At 44.5% G+C, this 15,990-nt stretch overlaps 1 protein-coding gene across 3 annotated transcripts in view; it reads right to left on the bottom strand.

Moving 5' to 3' along the window:
• Nucleotides 1–15,990, bottom strand: part of LOC129191417 (cell adhesion molecule DSCAML1) — a 144,335-nt gene that overhangs the window by 44,744 nt on the left and 83,601 nt on the right. For 2 of the 3 annotated variants that reach the window (XM_054794752.1, XM_054794751.1), the window contains exons 4-8: nucleotides 7,705–7,851; nucleotides 7,349–7,627; nucleotides 5,226–5,501; nucleotides 4,849–5,148; nucleotides 275–417 (exon numbers count right to left, since the gene is read on the bottom strand). In XM_054794752.1, the coding sequence (XP_054650727.1) occupies nucleotides 275–417; nucleotides 4,849–5,148; nucleotides 5,226–5,501; nucleotides 7,349–7,627; nucleotides 7,705–7,851 (1,145 nt within the window). The remainder of the gene's footprint in view (nucleotides 1–274; nucleotides 418–4,848; nucleotides 5,149–5,225; nucleotides 5,502–7,348; nucleotides 7,628–7,704; nucleotides 7,852–15,990) is intronic. The other variant, XR_008573208.1, reaches the window with a different exon arrangement.

Raw genomic sequence — 15,990 nt, 5'->3', positions numbered from 1 at the left:
AAGTACAGGAGAGAAATATCCTTAACAGTAAGGCAGTTTTTGTTCCCACCAGTAATCTCAAGGACTCAACCGCTTTTGTTATATTTGCATGAATTTGTCGTCCATTAATCACCGTGGGACAAGACTGTGTTAGAATGTGAAATATGAGGGTGAAAAAAGGCAAAGGAAAGCCTACAAATATGATGTTAATTGCAGAATTAATCTTATTTGCCTGGCCTAGTCATACTGTAAGACATTTATGTTACCTTCAGAGCAAAAAGGGGCTGAATTTTACCTGTCGATGGTTGTCAGGCAGCAGAAGACCTTCCTTGTACCAGTTGATGGAATAATACGGGTAGCCGATCACGCGGCAGTTTACAAAAGAGCTCCGTCCTGCCACGGCTGTGATGTTTTTCATCGGCCGAATCCTTGGATTGCCTGTTGGACGTAATGAAGAGAAGGGCAGGGGGGTGGAGACAGACAGAAAGGGAGAGATTTGACCAGAAGAAGAGAAGAAAAGAAGATGGTTAGTTGATGGCGTCAGGGGCCGGATATGGAATTTTGAAGGGAAGGAATAACGGGGGAGGGGGATTACAGGATAAGGAGAGAAAGAGAGAAGAATGTTCTGCTATGTGCTGCACGAGTTCTGCCTACAGATGGTCACAGTAGTATTTGTAAAGATTTGCAACCCCTGACCAGTGAACCAAAGACCATTCATGATCAGTCTTATATTAAAGTTGGTTTAAAGATGTTGGGTGGTTGACACAAATCTTATGACCATAGGTGAGGGTGAGAACGTAGATCAACTGGTGAATTGAGAGCGTTGACTTCCAGTTCAGCTCTCTCTTCACCATGATGGTCCGCGTACAGCAACCGTTACTGCAGACGCTGCACCAATCCTTATGTCGACCTCACGTTCCAACCTTCCCTGACTCGTGAACAAGACCCAGAGATACTTGAACTCCTCCACCATGGGCAAGACCTCACTCCCAGTCCGAAGGGTGCAATCCACCCTTTTCCGAATGAGAACCATGACCTTGAATTTGGAGGTGCTGAGTCTCATTCCAGAAGCTTCACGCTCAGCCTCAAACCGCCCCAAGAAACGCTGAAGGTCACAGCCCAATGAGGCCATCAGGACCACATCATCTGTGAATAGGATAGACAAGCTCCTAAGGCCCCCAAACTGGACCCACTAGGAACCTTGGCTGTGCCTAGAAATTATGCCCATAAAAATTCTGAACAGCATCGATGACAAAGGGCAAGAGGCTCAACTTACTGCTGGCAATGCCAACCAGGCTCCTGGCACGTAGTAGCACCACCAATCCCGTACTCCCAAAGCACCCGCCACAGGACACAGCGGGGGAAACAGTCCAATGCCTTTTCCAAGTCCACAAAGCACATGTAGACGGGTTGGGCAAACTCCCAAGTACCCTCCAGTAAAACCACATTGCACCTCCTGTAGCTGATGTTCGACTAACGGTCGCACCTTTCTCTCCAGCAGTCTGGAACAGACTTTCCCAGGGAGGCTGAGGAGTGTGATCCCTCTATAGTTGGAACACAGCCTCCGTTCACCCTTCTTGAAAGGGGGGACCACCACCCCGGTCTGCCAATCCAGAGGTACTGTACCTGACTTCCACGCAATCTTGAAGAGGCGTGGCAGCCAAGACAGTCCCTCAACATCCACAGCCTTGAGGAATTCAGGTGAAACTCACCCACCTCCGGAACTTTGTCACTGAAGAGTTTCTTGACTAGCTCAGACACCTCAGACATCATGGTGATGGACGTGTCCTCAGACTCTGCTGCTTCGATGCAAGGTACAGTATGTCCGTGGGACTGAGAAATGTATTTTTGGGTGTCTGGACGAATTAACTGGATTTATATTATTTCCAATGGGAAAATTGCCTCGTTTTTGTACAATCAAACATTTTCAAACAAATTAAACGAAAACCAAGGTACCATTGTACTGTGGAAGGTACAGTGAGTATGAAAATGTCAACAGTGACCGATAGAGCCAGTCAATTTTGATGGAGACAAAATATGTGTTCATCTCGTGCACATTTCTGTTTTTGTCTCTCCTCCCAGATACACACACTTCCCCCCTCGCTCACTCACCTCCTTTCCTCAGTGTGTGCCGAGCTTTGAAGTCCCAGCTTTGCCGAGCTCAAGATGTATTATTCAGCAGCACCAGTCTCGCACACAATAGCACAAAAACACACAAGGATACAGTGTATGCCTGTGCATTTTCACCAGTGGCAGTTGGCCCCCACCTGAGAGGGATAAGTTGAGTGTATCCCGTTTCTATAAGTGGCTAAGCACTGCTATACTCCAGGTCTATGCATGCATGTGTGTGTCACTTTGTGTTGTATTGGAGGAGCTGAAGTTCTTTGGCAGTACTGCCCATTGTCACGGCAGCATCTCCTTACAGCTAACTCGTGTGTCACATCAGCACATTCCACACATTCCAAAGGATGGAGGAAAGCACCAGAGAGATAGAGAACAGGACACGGAGGAGACGTGTCCATCAAGGTCACTCATCATCCTGACAGGACCGGCTCTGTCACCAGAATTTACCATCACTCCTCTTCTCTCATGCCATCCATCCACAGTGTAACCATCTGCTTCTGTGCTCTTCTTCCTCCTCATGTTTACTTCATCCCTTACAAACCACAAAGTGAGTACAGCCATCACATTTTCAGCAACCCTTTTATTGCATCTTCTCAAGGGACAATACTATAGAAGTGAAAGCACTTTACAGTAGTCAGTGTACACATTTGTACAGCAGTGTACAATCATTGTCCACGTAGCTGCCAACACAAGTGAGTCCACCTCACAGTGACCATGTCCGAAAGTGTCAACATTTAGAAAAACTAGCATTATCTAGCACTGCCTTAATCCTCTTGGGCGTAGAGTTCTGGAATCCTCTTCCACACTGGCGAAGCTGGTTGATGTTGGACACTTTGCTCTCCTCCACCTTCGTTCCGCTTGAGGTGCTCAATAGAGTTTGGGTCTGCAGGAGACATACTCGGCCACTCCATCACCTTCAGCTTCCTCGGCAAGACGCTTGATCATCTTGGGGATGTGTTTGAGTGCTTTATCATGTTGGAAAACTGCCAAGTGGTTCAGTTTCGCAAGGGAGGGGATCATGCGCTTCTTCACAATGTCACAGTACATGTTGGAATTTATGTTGAACCTCGATGAACCACAGCCCCCCAGTGATGGCAGCATTCATGCAGCCCCAGACCATGACGCTACCACCACCATGCTTGACACATTTATCTTGGTACTCACTTGTGCTGACAGGTATTTACAGAGCCAGCTGGCCCATTAGGCAATAGAGGCAGATGCTAAGGGTGCGGTGGCCTCCAGGCGGCGCCATAAATCAGCAAATAAAAATCACCTTTATATTAAAACTAGTTATTACTGGGGATGCTCAATATATTTTTTCCAAGCTGATACCGATAACTTCTCGCTATACGGCCCGATCTCGTGGCCGTATCGCGTTGGGAACTGTGGGCCACACTCCAACATGGTAGGTGCATGTTGGCCACCCCACTGGCCATCTAGACATTTCAGGTATCAACTTATTGCCACCCCAATGAAACATTTCTGGCTCCGCCACTGCTGCAGTAACAGCTGGTTGTTTATACTAGGGACTGTCAATAAATTACTATTGCGTTGAAGAGAGTTTGTTAAAAAAAAAAGTCATATATTCTAAATCACACTACTAATTGATCTATAATCATGTCAAATGATTAGTCCCACCCTAAAAGTATTTTGCTTGCCCATTTTTTTCCAATTTTATCTTTTATTGGATGGACTTTGTTTTGGATGGATCTTTTATTGGATTAGGGAGCTGACAAACAAACAGAGGTTTGTCACAGAAGCCAAACAATATTGTTGCTCATGCTGTGGAATAAAAAAGGACATTCAGCAAAACTTTAGTTGCATTATTTTTAAGAGCTATTTTCATAACCATTTTCAATTCCACAAAGTTATGTTCGTAACAAATGCTTATTACAAAAGTATTTTTTAAAAATCTGATTGAATTGGAAGCCAAAAAATGTGGATGGGGACATCCCTAGTAGCTACAGGTCACCTCGTCTCATTGGACCTTTTTTTTAATGGAGTTATCTGAGCTATTTGTAACGTTATCAGATTGATCGGTATGATGTCATAATTCCTCAATAAAGATCATATAGTTACTACTACTGTAGCTTATACAGTACACTGACTTATTGTGTGAAACCTCTGTGGTTATTTAAATTATTTAATGTTGATTGTTGGATTAACGTGACTTTTATTATTGACTCACTTATTGACAGGATTTCTATTTCGTGATTATTATACTTCAGATTTTTTAGTACTTATTTGTAATTTGTTACGCATGTAAATTGGGTGACGTTATGTCACAAATGAAAGACAAGAGTGAAAACCACGCCATTCAAGTTCTTTCGTAAGCGCTTGTAAATTGCAGAGGGACTTGGGTGCTGCATTGGGTCGGGCCAGCTCTGGTTATTTCTATACAATAATGACTGCGTGGTGATCCATCAAATTGATACTGCTGTACAAGCTGTACACCGACTACTCTTAAGTACATCCTAGTTTCGTAGTTTAGTGAAGTATTGTTCCTTGAGATCTAATCAAGTGGTCGTACTCGTTGTACTCATGTTTGCAAGATGCTGTAAATAAAAGCCTGACCACTGAAAGAAATGACGTTAGCGATGGAGATCTCACTTGACAGGGCAGATAGGAAAGTGACAAATATGTCGCGAGAGAAAGAGAGGTAAAGAATAGAGGGGGTGGGGAGCGGGTGGGGATGAGGCTGAGTGAGGCCTCGAGTATGACTGATATTGAAAAGTAGACAGGCACCTCTTACGTTTATGCGCGCTTGGTACTCGGCACTACCGGCCGAGTTTCGTGCGGCGCACCGATACAATCCTCCGTCGCGAATCTGGGGGTTGCTGACGTTGACGTAGCTCACGGTGCTGCCATCCGAGTGCGTGTACTGGCTGGCTCGCACACGGGACAGATCGCGGGCCACGGGCTCGTCGTCCAGGGTCCAGGTGATGGTTGGGGGAGGCGCTCCTTTGGCGGTGCACATCAGGGAAAAGGGCTCGCCTGGGACCACCACCTTCTCGCTGAAGGAGGCCACAATACGCGGCGTGCCGTCTGAGTAAAATGATGAGAAAAAGTCAGGGCTTCATCTACAGAGACATCCTGATGATCCTCAACATTTTTGTCCTCACCTTCCAGCAGAATGATGGAGAAGTCCTGGGCAGTTTGACCCTTGCGCATGGCAAAGCACTGGTAAGCTCCTGAGTGTCTTTTTTGGGCGGCAGAAATGAACAAGGTCTCATTGTGAGAGCCCTGGATGGAGAAGTGTTGGTCAGGCAGGACGGGCTCCGTGTTACGGTACCATGACACAGTATAGTGGGGAGAACCCTGGACAGCACAGGACAGGATGACCGTGCTGCTGATTCCTGTCTTGAGGTTCTTGGGGGACAAGGTGACCCGCAAGGGCTCTAAAGATGGAGGGTAGAGAGAGAGAGGCTCATAAGAACTAATCCAAACATTGATTATGCACTATGGTGGTGAATAAATCCTCATTTCCAGAGAGCATTTTAAACCCTGACCTGGCTTGACCAAATTATAAAGACTCACAGTGGAGCACATCCATGATTTTGTCTTATTTCTGATTGGAATGACGCTGTTTATTATGAAATACTGCAGTTTCAGCTCTGTATTTTAAGCTCAGTACACCACAAGAAGCGTATCAAATGCCTTTTTGACCATAAAAATGCAAAAATGGTGTGTGCCTAGTGGAAATACGCCTCAGGCAATCACATTTTTTGTCCCTACAGTACAGGCCAAAAGGTTGGAAACACACACAACACAACGCCCTGGTCCCAACCCCATTAATAAGGCAAGAAATTCCATTAAGTAACCCTGACAAGGCACACCTGTGAAGTGAAAAACCATGTCAGGTGACCACCTCACGACGCTCATTGAGAGAACACCAAAAACTGATAAGACATAACATATATGTCTAAAACATAAGACATATTTCACACTTAACTTTTGTTCAGCACATAATTCCACATTGATAGATTGGAGAATGTAAAACATAAATAGTCATGAAAATAAAGAAAACGCATTGAATGAGAAGGTGCGTCCAAACTTTTGGCCTGTACTGTCCATTATTGTGCATTTCCCATTGCAGTTGTATGCACGCTGTATGCAAACAGCAGTGAAATCAGACACAAAGGGGAGGAAATGTCACTGAATAATAAAGCAGCTGGTGCGAGGTGCTTCAGGCTCCTGAATGTGTGTGTCTGGTGCAAGTGACACAGGATAACGTTCTTTATAGGCAGTCAGCTTGTGTGTGTGTGTGTGTGTGTGTGTGTCCTGGCTCTCATGTCCTGTCACAGCATGTCTGTGGGTTGTGTAGTGATGTGCCTTGTGGCCAGTCTGTCCAATGTCCACACTGACTTCACCCATTTTTCTTCAAATCCTCCATCCGATTTCTCGGACCGGTGAAATGTGACTGGCCAAGACTCCAAACATCAGTCGGCATGTGTTCTTCCTTCTGCTTTGACCGGCGTTTCTGTTTAAAGGTCCCATACTGTACTGTTTTAGTGTGTTGACCAAAATCGAGCCTCGATGGAGGAATTTAGACTAGTATTACTAAGCTCTACACCGTCTTCAGCTGCGTTTGTGACAGTGTGTGCAACTCCAAGAAGCACATTCTGCACTTTATCCACTTTTTACATAAACCCTGTAACTCCTCTCAATATATATATCAATGGTTCTCAAATGGTTTGGCGACGGGATCCACCATCACCCCTCAATGACAAGTGGGGACCCAAAATGTGGAATTTTTTCAACGCTCAACTTCTCACATATCTTGTATTTGAAGGGATTGTTTGCAACACAAAGTGAGCTAAGCAGTGAGACGCCGTCCACTCTTAATGCACTCTTCTCCAGCAGACATCTGCAGCTGTCTCTCGCCACTCGATGCATAGCCAGCGAATAGCACAGACAAGAACACGAGGTGCATTACTGCTCATTACTGAAAACGGCTCCACGACCCACCCGCCAGTTGAGAATGACTGCCATACATCCCATTAAGGAGTGGATGAGGAGGGCACAGACATTAGCAACACTAGCATACATTACACTAACATGCTAACATTACACTCACACTTTAGCAGCAACATCATGCTAGCTTATCGTATTTGCTGGAGAAAAGCAACATGATCAAACTTCCAGCTCCCAAGTCTGTGAGTGACTGACACACAGTAGTTGGCACAGCTCCATGTTTTATTTAAGATACGTAGCGATTGGTTACCCTCATCCTCTCCTTACCCACCTATGACGTTGAGGTGACCCGTCACCTCTTTGGAGCCGAAGCTGTTTGTAACCTCACAGATGTAGTTGCCGCTGTCTTCCAACCTCAAGTCGGAAATGGTGAGGCCTGTGATGCGGCGCGTCCAGCGGGAGTCTGCCGGCAAGGGCCGCCCGTCTTTTAACCACCTGATGGTGGGGTTCGGGTAGCCGGATGCGATGCAGGGCAGCTCCACGCTGTGCCCTACCTTCACCTCACCGGACTGGAAACTGTCCAGCACTGACGGGGTGGACTCCGTAGGGTCTACAGGGTCAAAGCGGGTAGATAAATGAATACCAAGTATAGGTCGCTTCTTGATTCTGTATGAAGAGGTGGCATACCCATAACAGAGAGCCTGGCTCCATTGCTCTGCCGAGTCTCTCCGCTGTACTTGTGCTTTGTGATACAGCGATAGGTGGACAGAGCGTCTTCCTTCTGCACCTCTGAGATATACAGAGCGCCAAAAGAGGTCAGGAAAAAACGGTTACCTGTGGAAAGGAGAGCAGAAGGATGAGACGTTATGATAAAGACTCATCGTTTACCGTCATGAGTCCACATGAACAATACATGACTTATGCGCATACATACTGTATTTTCATCACATCATTTGTAAATGCCGTTTGTGGGTTGAGGTCAACATCCTTTGGAAGGCATGTTGGCACAGATGCGATACATACAGGTATACCCTCTAAGTTGTATAGTCATAGCAGCTCAAGCTGCTGGCCACCGGTCCCTCTCAACCACGCGCTAATTAAGTCCTTCAATAGGTTTCAAACGCACAAAGGGACGTTTCGTGCCGCTAAGAGTATAAAAGCTACTGAATGTGTCCTTTTTTTTTTCTCCGTTCTTGGAAAACCGTCAAGAAACACTGATTTAAACACTAATGTCACGTGAATAAGCCCAGCACAGCACTTAGCTAAAACACACCAGAGCTCTTAACATGTCCCAATCCATCAGGGGAGATACGCACCGCATGAGAAAGATAGATGACACCCAGAAGAAAAAGAGACATGGGGGTGGGGGTCATTGTAGGTGTTAATAATTGATGTGCGTGTGTGTGTTATGGTAACTGCAGATTAGCGTCATTTTCATTCCAGTTCTGGCCGTGATTTATCCAGATGTGAATAAAAGACGAGGGTGTACGTGAAATGGAGGAGAGGAAGAGGGAGCGACGGGAACAAAAGATGAGAAGAGTGAATTTCAGTGTTTGATTATTTTCGCTTGCCTGACTTCTTTTGTATTCCTTCCACCACCACCACCACCCCCCCCCCCCCAAAGAGTTATTTTAGACAGTGCACACTTGAGGCTATCTTGTAAGTTGCACATTGTTTGGTTACGCCAATGTGCCCGCAGAGTGTGTGTGAGTGTGTGTGAGTGTGTGTGTGTAAGGTAGCTGTTGTTGGCCTTGCATGTTCCAGTGTCGTTTTACAAGGCTGACAAGAGTGGAGTAAAACACAGGTGGATTGAGCAGAGGAAACTAGAAACACACCAGCTGTTACGCATGCATGAACATGGCGGCAACCGTTCCGCCAGTCACAGAAAAACAAACGGAAAAGTCAGCGTTACTTTTCAAACCCACGGGCAACATCGGCATTTTTGGTACATTTTCATGCACACTGAAATCCCTCAATGTTCTTTTTTATTTATTCGCTTTTATATGTGTATTAGGGCTGCCAAGATCAACTTGTTCATGGCGGAAATGAGTTTATTGAATGAATTAGGTTACAAATGTTAGCATCATTTGGCAGGTGGACAGACAGTGCATCATCTCCAGCACCTTTTAGAACTTTATTCAACAGCGTTACTCACAAACACGTCAACCCTCCGATCAAAACCTCCTCATTCTCGAGGTGCATTCATCAACACTCCGAACTCCCGAACATCACAACAATATCTTTATTACGCATGTATGTGTGGTGTAAACAAAAAGAAAAGAAGAATTTTATTTAGTGAGTTTATTGGTTTATTTCACAGGGACAGTGCACATGGAATGGACCACAATTAGTCAAAAGGCTATTTTTCATCTGTTGTCCCTGGACAGATGGTAAAAATTGTCTCCCTAAAACAACAATAAAATGATTATAAACAGAATAGTGCAAATATAAAAGGTGAGTAAAAAAATAGATGCAGCTACACAAACCCTGTTAAACCCTGGTACGGAATCAGAGGATTCGTTTTGAATTGGGTTAAAAGCTACCTAGCAACGGGAAGCAATTTGTAAAGCTAGGAGGATACACATCTGCGAGTTTAAATATCACGTGTGGAGTACCCCAGGGGTCAATATTGGGACCAAAACTGTTCAATTTGCATATCAACAACATTTGTAAAGTGACAAAGGAATTCAAGTTGGTATTATTTGCGGATGATACCACTGCCTTTTGTTCTGGGGAAAGCACACAAGAACTAATTAAAAAGGTCAAGGATGAAAAGGTCATATTAAAATCATGGTTTGATAGGAACAGATTATCCTTGAACTTAAGTAAAACTAAAATAATGCTATGTGGAAATAGCAGAAAGGACACGTACGACCAAATACAAACAGACTGAGTCGATAGTGAAAGAGTGAAAGAAAATACACTCCTGATCAAAATCTTTAGACCGGTTGAAAAATTGCTCGAATTTGCATTTTGCACATTTATTTTTTCAATCACAGATATTAAAATTTGCTGATTAGGTACATTTTCAATCAGCTAAAATGATGCATAAAGCTAACAGTAACTTGTTACCCAAAAACCTCATAGAGTATTTCTCGATAAACGAGGAGAAATATGATATTAGAGCACAATGAAAGTTAAAACACTTCTATGTGAGAACTACTGAAAACCCAAAGCATTCCAGTATGCCGAACAAAATCATGGAACAGATTGAGCAAGGAACTCAAACAATGTACCGAGATGAGCACATTCACAAAACAATCCCATGCCGCTTTGTGCTTCGAGTCTCACAACTTCTCTATCACGCTTTTTCAAAACTGCATTAATTTAGAAATCATCCTGTTTGGTTGTCAAACCACATGTTTATTTCAGCAAATGTTGCATATTTTAGCCAAAATTAAGCATAAAAATGGCTACATGAAGTAAAATACAAATTGAAGGCATTTAGATGTAGTATTGGACACTGGTCACTAGGGGTCAGTAACGTTACTACACAAACACCAGACTTAAAAAGCAGGCTTTTTTTGCAGGTTGGAATGATCTCAGAGGCACAATATTCCGTAACACGAGCTCCTGCTGTGGCCGTAACCCACGTCAAGCTAAAACTCAACTCTGAACCTCAACTCGTCACTTCCTGTCCACCCTCCACTCAGCTCCTCCAGCTCCGGAACACACACAAGCACGAGTCTTATTCATGTCTCACGTGGCTTATTTACTAAGGACGCGCCGATCAGGTTTTTATGCTGCCGATACCGATACCGATCAGCCACGAATAAAATCGTCCGATACCGATCACGTGGATTAAGTGTAAATTTTAAAATAAAAAACATTTACTTTCCTGGCTTATTTCAAGCCAAACAAAGGCACATGCTTGTTTTTCCAGAACATGAACATGCTGGTATCCACAGCTCACATTTTGAAACAAAGCAATTCTTTCTAGTCTTCTCACATTATTAACTGAACCTGAATGCAGGCGCCTCATGTGGTCGTGGGGGGCTCCCTGGTGCCCGCGGGCACCACGTTGGTGACCTTTGGGCGATATGATATGAAAGGGGAACCATAAAATTTAGACAAAAACATATTTCTCTTACTTTTTCAAAATCACCCGTGAAACTTAGAGGATCAGGCGCCTTCTTGAAGGAGACTTTGCATGTGAGAGCATCCGACAGGACCCCTCGCAGTCAGCAAACCCGATTTCCTCCGACATCCAGCCATCTGGTCCAACGAATCCGGCCAGTGTTCGGGCTATCACAGGAGCGTGTCCCAGGTTTTGGCTAATTAGCCAACGCCTGACTCACCACACCCTGTCAAGTGGCCGCCCCCCAAATGCCACCAAACTAAAGCTTTTTAAAGGCGTGCAAAACTCCTATCACTCTCACAACGACAGGAAGTCCCGCACGGCAGATGTGCTTGTTTTGGCTTTGTGAAGCCAAAGTGGGCGGGAGATGGTCGCTATAGGCTGGATGCAGGAATGGGGGCGGAGCTGATCGGCGAAGGGGATCAGCGTTAAAAAGCAAGTATCGGGATATGCAGATACCGTGCTTTTTCACGGAAATCGACCAAAAGTGATTGGTGGCCGATCTATTATTTCCTCCAATTATGTCTACTATATTGGGTAATAGGAGTGTAAAGGGGACTATAGGGGTGTTACTTCATGTCAAGCGGGCTCTAATAATGTTAAAAAAAACGTACTTAGAAGGTTGTAAATAGGTTTTCTATGCTCTAACTACCAAAATATACCATTTATAAATAAGGAATCCTACTTTGAGGAAATTCACTTATCACTAATTATCCACGATAAACGCTAACGATCATGAAGGATTAGGGTTAGGGTTAGGGCACTACTTGGCTGCACACAACAGAGGTGCTGCTGAGTCACTCACTCTCACTTAATTAATTAGCTACCTCAAGAAAAACATGCCATTAACGGTAGGAAATTGAGTTCCATTCACACAAACCTCCATGACGGCACAACTCCAATGCCCGCGTGCTCAACACTGGCATTGAAACAGGAGCTCAGAACATCTGATTCAAAGAGAACCCCCCCCCCCACATGCACACACACAGCACACGTTTTCTCCAACGATTGTGCGGAGTGCTAAAGCGACGTAATCTGTCATTTCCAAGCCTGCCCTTTTATTCCAAAATGGGTGTTAAGCATTACAGGATAATGTGCACTTGGCCAGGAGAACTCTGTATAACACACTTCTACACCCTGTCACAACATGCCTGCTGAAAGAAAGACAGGCTGTGAGGGCGGCTGGAGGAGGTGGAGGAGGAGGAGGGAGAAGAGGAAGACATTCGAAGAAAGGAGAGCGAGCGGGAGAGCGAAGTGGACAGATTAAGTACATTAAAACACTTTCAGTTTTTGTTCACACTACCACTCTGTATACGCTTAGTGGGACGGAGTGGCTCCACCCTTGGGCAAGACACCTCACCTACCTTGCCTGCAGTGCCACACTGGCGTATGAATGTCGTAGGTGCCACTTGGCAGCCACGCTTCCGTCAAGACTACCCCACGGCAGCTGTGGCTGCAGATGTGGGGGCTGTAGACAGCGAAACGTTTTATGGTTTCAGACTCTCATCCACGCTATTTTTCAAAAACTGCTTCCAGAGTGGCAAAATCTGAGAACGGCGGCTTGTCGTTGCCATGTAGACAGGCATTACGAGAACAATGAGGTCACCGACCAGCCGCCGCCTCATCTCCGTCACGTGACCAGAAGTGAGGCGTGATGATAAGCCAACATAATATCTGAACATTTCCACGGACATAACTCGCCCAAGTCGACATTTTCCTCATATTTTGTTGTCTTGTACACCATAATGACTCGCACTGGTAATTCCACTTCTCATACGTCTAAAAGAGCCTTGAAAAGCGCAAGACGACTTCTGTCTTTCTTCTTCTATGGTTTGGTGTGTCACGTGGTTCCGCCCGTGTGTTTGCTCACAGCGCCACACGTACACTCATGGAAAAAATGAATACAGCACGTTTGTTTCTTCAGTTTCTTGTTCATTTGAACGCCCGACACAACCAAAGGTACCTTTGTTTGGACAAATATAACAATGACAACAAAAATAACTCATAAGAGTTCCATTTTATGGCAGTACAATGCTATAGCTATTCATGTGCGAACTTATCAAGAAAAGCATGGAAGATGCGAGATATCAGCTCTTAGATGAAACTCTTATGAGCTAGATTTGTTATCATGATTCTATTTGTCCAAACCAATGTACCTTTAGTTGCAGCAGGCCTTACAATGCACGATCCGATCTGATCTAATCGTTATTTCCATGACTGTAGGTGTGCTTGTGTGTGACATGGTTTTCACTCAGTGATTCGTTCCCGTCTGGATGCAACGATTTACTAATCCGCCACAGGATGGACTTTTTTTCAACCCATCCAAAAAAAATAAATTTCAGGAACGTTCCCGTGTGGACATGGCCTTTGTTTACCACCACCAGTGTGTGACTGAGGAGAGAATGAATGATGGCTTCACTTCATTGTCAAGTGCCTTGAAAAGCACTATATAACATCTCATCCATTATTATTATTATCGTTGTTGAACATTAGGTTCCTTTTATTCATTCCAACATTTATTGTTGACACTGTATGATGTTTCTTAGAGGTAGACTGCAGAATGCCACCAAAGGTTCAAAAACACATCTTTTTTTAATCTTAATCTTTTTTTCATTCTTAAATATATTAATTTGATAGTCTTTTCCAATTATCATAAAAATAAATTAAAAATAATGTGAAAAAAATCTAAAACAAATACATTTTCTGTAAGAAAAGTGAGCATTTGATTGAGCTGTTGCACGGGACGTCAATGCCGAGTGTTGTGCAGATTTGCTCAGCTGCCGTTGTGGCCAGCGACTCAATCAGCAGCATTTTTTTGACTTCCGATTCGTAATCCGCCCCTACGCTGGAGGAAGCCGGCCCTCACGTAAGGAGGGCAGCAGATGGAGATTGACGGAGGGAGCGAGAGGGGAGATAAAGAGCATCTCGCCCCCGGGAGGGACGGGAGGAGACGGGCACGCACACACGATTCCATCACGTCTTGGTCTCGTGTCTGCAAACATCTCCTCGTGGGAGACCAGATCAATTCCCGTCTAGTCTGCCAACACCTCCGGGTGCATCATTGTTGTTGTTGTTGTGGAGCGCTTATTTGTATCACACGCTGCTTTCCTCTCATTAGTTGTCATTTTTTCCAGGAGGCAGGAGGAGATTTTGAAGGTTCATGCGAAATGACCACTTCCTCCCTGTCTTTTGTTTTTGTCTTCATGCCCTCTGTCCTTGATCTTTTTCCTTTTTGTCTGTCATTCATCAGCATAAGTAACGCCAGGCTGGGCCAGGCCAGGCAGGAAGCTGTTATTACAATACAGCTACACAATATTGCATCTAAGAAACGAGTCCATCTGCACTGTATCGTTCCCAAACGAAGATGCTGACTCCCCGTCTGTGCATTTGTTTTATTAAAAAACCCACCACGCAGCCAAAGAAAGTTGTGACTGCCAGCAATGTGATAAAGAAGGTGAAAAACGCACTTGGATTCCATCTCGCCAGAATGTACGGGATGTTTGCGTCAACAATAAGTTCCATGCAGTCGGCATTTATAGTTATTTCACATTGTTTTCTGCACGTAAAACTACAATTATGCTCAGTAAAATCTATTTTTTGCTAATATTTTTAATATTAGATTTTTTTTATCATTCCCTATGGAAAAATTTGCCTTGGTTTTTGTCAAACATTTTGGAACGAATTCAAAAACTGAGGTATCGCTGTAGTATGGATGATAGCATTTACAGGAATCCCTCACCACTTGGCTTCAGTTTTTCAAAAATCTTTGAATAAGTCCTGATGTTTCGTGGTTGAATACGGCCTATTGTTATTATGTCTTGCCTAAATGAAGTATTTTCATGCATAAAATGGCTCAATATACAGTGTCGGGCATTCAGAAGACGCACTGAAAGAGGTTGTGATATGTAGCATTCTACACTGGTCACGAGGTGTCAGTAATGTTACACTGATGAAACAATAGCCGCCACAGGAAGTACTGCACAGAAACCCGAAGTACAACAAGGAACTCTGCCAGTGCTAACGTGTGAGTCTTATTTATGTCTTAAATAGCCTATTTTCTCTTCATATGTCTACTGTATTGGGCAATGGGAGTGTAAAGGTGACTATAGGGGTGTTATTTCATGTCTGGAGGGCTCTAATAATGTTAAACATTGTATTTAGAAGGTCAGAAACAGGTTTTCTATGCGCTACGGAAAAATTCCATGTATGAATAAGGAATCCTTTAATTGAAAAATGATGCAAGCTGTAGGTTTATGTTTTGTCTTCTAATCCTTTTCGGTACCAAAATGACTGAACCGTGAGGTGATTATTACGAACACGTCGGCACTAAGGGGAGTGGGGAGCCCTGGAGCTTCACTTGTCCACTGTCCCCCCCTTCTTTGAGACAGGGGGGCCAAGGAGGGAGGAGATGCATAAAAAAAGAAAATAGGTGCTGCTAAATATAGATCAGATATGTGTCATTTTCAAAGCGTTACCGAGGAAGAAGTAGAAAGGATACAGTGAATGCGAGCCAGCACGCCGACTGCAGCCAAAGAAATGAAGAACAAAAAAATCTATTTATTTTCTGACTAGTCAGGGGACAGCGGACCAAAATAGATGAAACGACGAGTGAAAGGAAAAAAAGGAAGAGGAAATGGCGCAAGTCAGGCGGGGTTGCCATGCAAATGAAGGCGGCGCTGCAGCAATTCACACTGTTGGACTCATCACTTATTAATGCTTTAACCCCCCCTCCCGGCTTCCCACTTTTTCTCTCCCTCGCTTTTCCCCATTCTCCTGCTTTCGTCAGGATCTCTCTCGCTTTTTCCGTTCGTTCGCTGTAGCTAGGGCCCGCACGCTCGCATGACCACAGCTGGGTAGGGGGCGCTGCGGTGGCGCTGGTGTGCCAGCGTGTGCGT

Source organism: Dunckerocampus dactyliophorus, chromosome 12 (genome assembly GCF_027744805.1).
Source record: "Dunckerocampus dactyliophorus isolate RoL2022-P2 chromosome 12, RoL_Ddac_1.1, whole genome shotgun sequence".
NCBI lineage: Eukaryota > Metazoa > Chordata > Actinopteri > Syngnathiformes > Syngnathidae > Dunckerocampus > Dunckerocampus dactyliophorus.
The sequence above is the reverse complement of the archived record's forward strand: the minus strand, read 5'-3'. Positions and strand labels throughout refer to the sequence as shown.